The sequence below is a fragment of the Atta cephalotes genome (assembly GCF_000143395.1).
Source record: "Atta cephalotes unplaced genomic scaffold scaffold00004, whole genome shotgun sequence".
Lineage (NCBI taxonomy): Eukaryota > Metazoa > Arthropoda > Insecta > Hymenoptera > Formicidae > Atta > Atta cephalotes.
In genome coordinates this window covers 7,825,099-7,827,245 of record NW_012130068.1, presented here as the reverse complement: position 1 = coordinate 7,827,245, position 2,147 = coordinate 7,825,099, and the positions used below count along the sequence as shown (strand labels likewise).

The following is a 2,147-nucleotide window of genomic DNA, read 5'->3' as shown; positions in this document are numbered from 1 at the left end:
TTTTTTAATTTAGAAAGAGAAGACCTTTTTTTAAGAAGAAAAAGAAAGTTCTCTGCGTTGATGTAACATTTGTTCTTTCGAATAATTACTTTCTTATATATTTGTGCATTGTAATATTGAAATAGAAATAGAAAATAGAGGAACTATTCGGAGAATTGATCTAATTACCTTCTTGCTATTTCGCTAATTGAATATTTTGACAATTGAAACAGAAAGATCTTCCTTTCTGCAATTTTTTCTATATATTTTCAAATCGTTGTTTTTTAATTATTTTGAGAAAATAGCTAAAAATCTATTTATTATCATTTAATATTAGTTTTTTTTTAAATGTAGGAGATCTTTTCAGTTGCTATAATTATTAAATAATATTTTTTGCTTAAAAATGTTCAGGAATCTTTTCTGTAATTTCTTTTTCGAAAGAGACAAAAATTCTTTTATTAATAACAAATGTTAATCTTTGTTTTATTGCGCCATTTCTTTTTTTATTTCAAACAGTAAAATATTCGTACGAATATTTAATAGGTCAGACTTTTTCAAGAAATAGTCATATTGAAACGTCGGTATCGCAATCAGTATAGTCAGTGCCACTCCTAAGTCCTAAGCCGACTAGCGGCTCGAGTCTCGAGTTTGTAATTCAGGGACGAGAATTAGCATCTCTCGATCGAAAATCGCATCGCTCAAATCCATCCTCCGTGACTCAGCCTGGTACACATCGCTCGCCGCTTCGTCACATGTCGGAACCACCCTCTCTTAATCCTTTCGCCACCCTCTGTCCTTACTACAACTCGGCAGCCACGTGCTGTTGTTTGGACTGTTTGGAGTCAAAATCACTGTTTGCGCGACTCCGTATATCGAACTCGAGAACTGCCGGCAGGCAACCAGTCACTGCCGGTATTATTGATCAAAACTTTGCCCATCATCTGACAGCTTGTTGTCCGCAGTTGCCATGGCAAGTCCAACGGCTCGATCATTCCAATTCCTGGCGCGGATCGACTTCTTTTCTCGCTCGTTTACTCCTGCGACCGCCTTATTTGTCTTCCCCTCTTCCTCCTCTTTTCCTCTTCCTCTGAATAAGATTCTTCATATTTGCTTGGCCTTGTTCCGTTGACGAAGAGAACAAATTTCGAACTTGTTTCCTCTCGCCTAAGATATCTTGTCTCTTCGACTTCAATTTTTGCAAATATACGCTGATCTTCCGTTGTCTTTACATTTCATTGCTGCATTCTTCTTTCTCTTCTTTTCATTCATTTTAATTTCAAAATTTTCTCTTATTTTGATTCTCTTTTTTTTACACCTATTAATAATCATAATAAATACTTTTATTTCTATAACTCTCATTATTTTTTCGTGTTATCTAAAAAATAAATTATAATCCATCAAATATATAGGAACAATGAAAATTAAAATATTTAGGTGAAATTTCGAAAAATTGACATATCGATCCTGGCGTATCGATTTGATCGGTTAAATCCTTTCGAGAAGTGGGTTACAATTTCGCTTGCCGGCGATGGCGCAGAAATTACAGCTGAAAACTTTTGGTAAATCGACGATTAGAGCTTGGCGTTGCCTTAATTGACGTCCTTATCAGCAAACTTTGGCAACCTCGAGCATTGCCAAGAAATTTTCGATTTGCCCCGTTTCTACCTATTATTCAAGATTGATAGCAGACAGGAGAGGGAGGGTTAGAAGGTCTGATTACACTCCCAGTTGATCGATCTCCATTTGAAACTGTTGCGAAAATACGCTATTAGCAAATAATTTAAGTTATCAGTGTATTTTATATCTGCCGTACCTTTCTACTAATTAATTTCAATAAATTGTAAATCTATTGTATACAATGTCTTTGTAATTTAAGCATATAATTGTTTATTTAACTAGCAATAATTTTTCAATTGTTTCTGGAATAAACTTTCTTTTCATAAATCGATCTATTGAATTATATTAAAAATTAAATATTTGATTTTTTGTGAACTAATTAAAAATAATATATTTCAATCTGTAAGATTAAAAGAGAATTATTGATATAAAATATTATAAATTTCTGAGTATTTTTGCATGCTAGGGCAGAAAAAATAAGCTCTATATATATATATATATATATATATATATATATATAGAGAGAGAGAGAGAGAGAGAGAGAGAGAGAG

At 32.9% G+C, this 2,147-nt stretch overlaps 1 protein-coding gene across 1 annotated transcript in view; it reads left to right on the top strand.

The window, feature by feature from the left end:
* Positions 1-731: 731 nt before the first annotated feature.
* Positions 732-2,147, top strand: part of LOC105626181 — a 7,871-nt gene continuing 6,455 nt past the window's right edge. The window contains exon 1 of the mRNA XM_012207491.1: positions 732-949. Coding sequence (XP_012062881.1) covers positions 732-949 — 218 coding nt within the window. The remainder of the gene's footprint in view (positions 950-2,147) is intronic.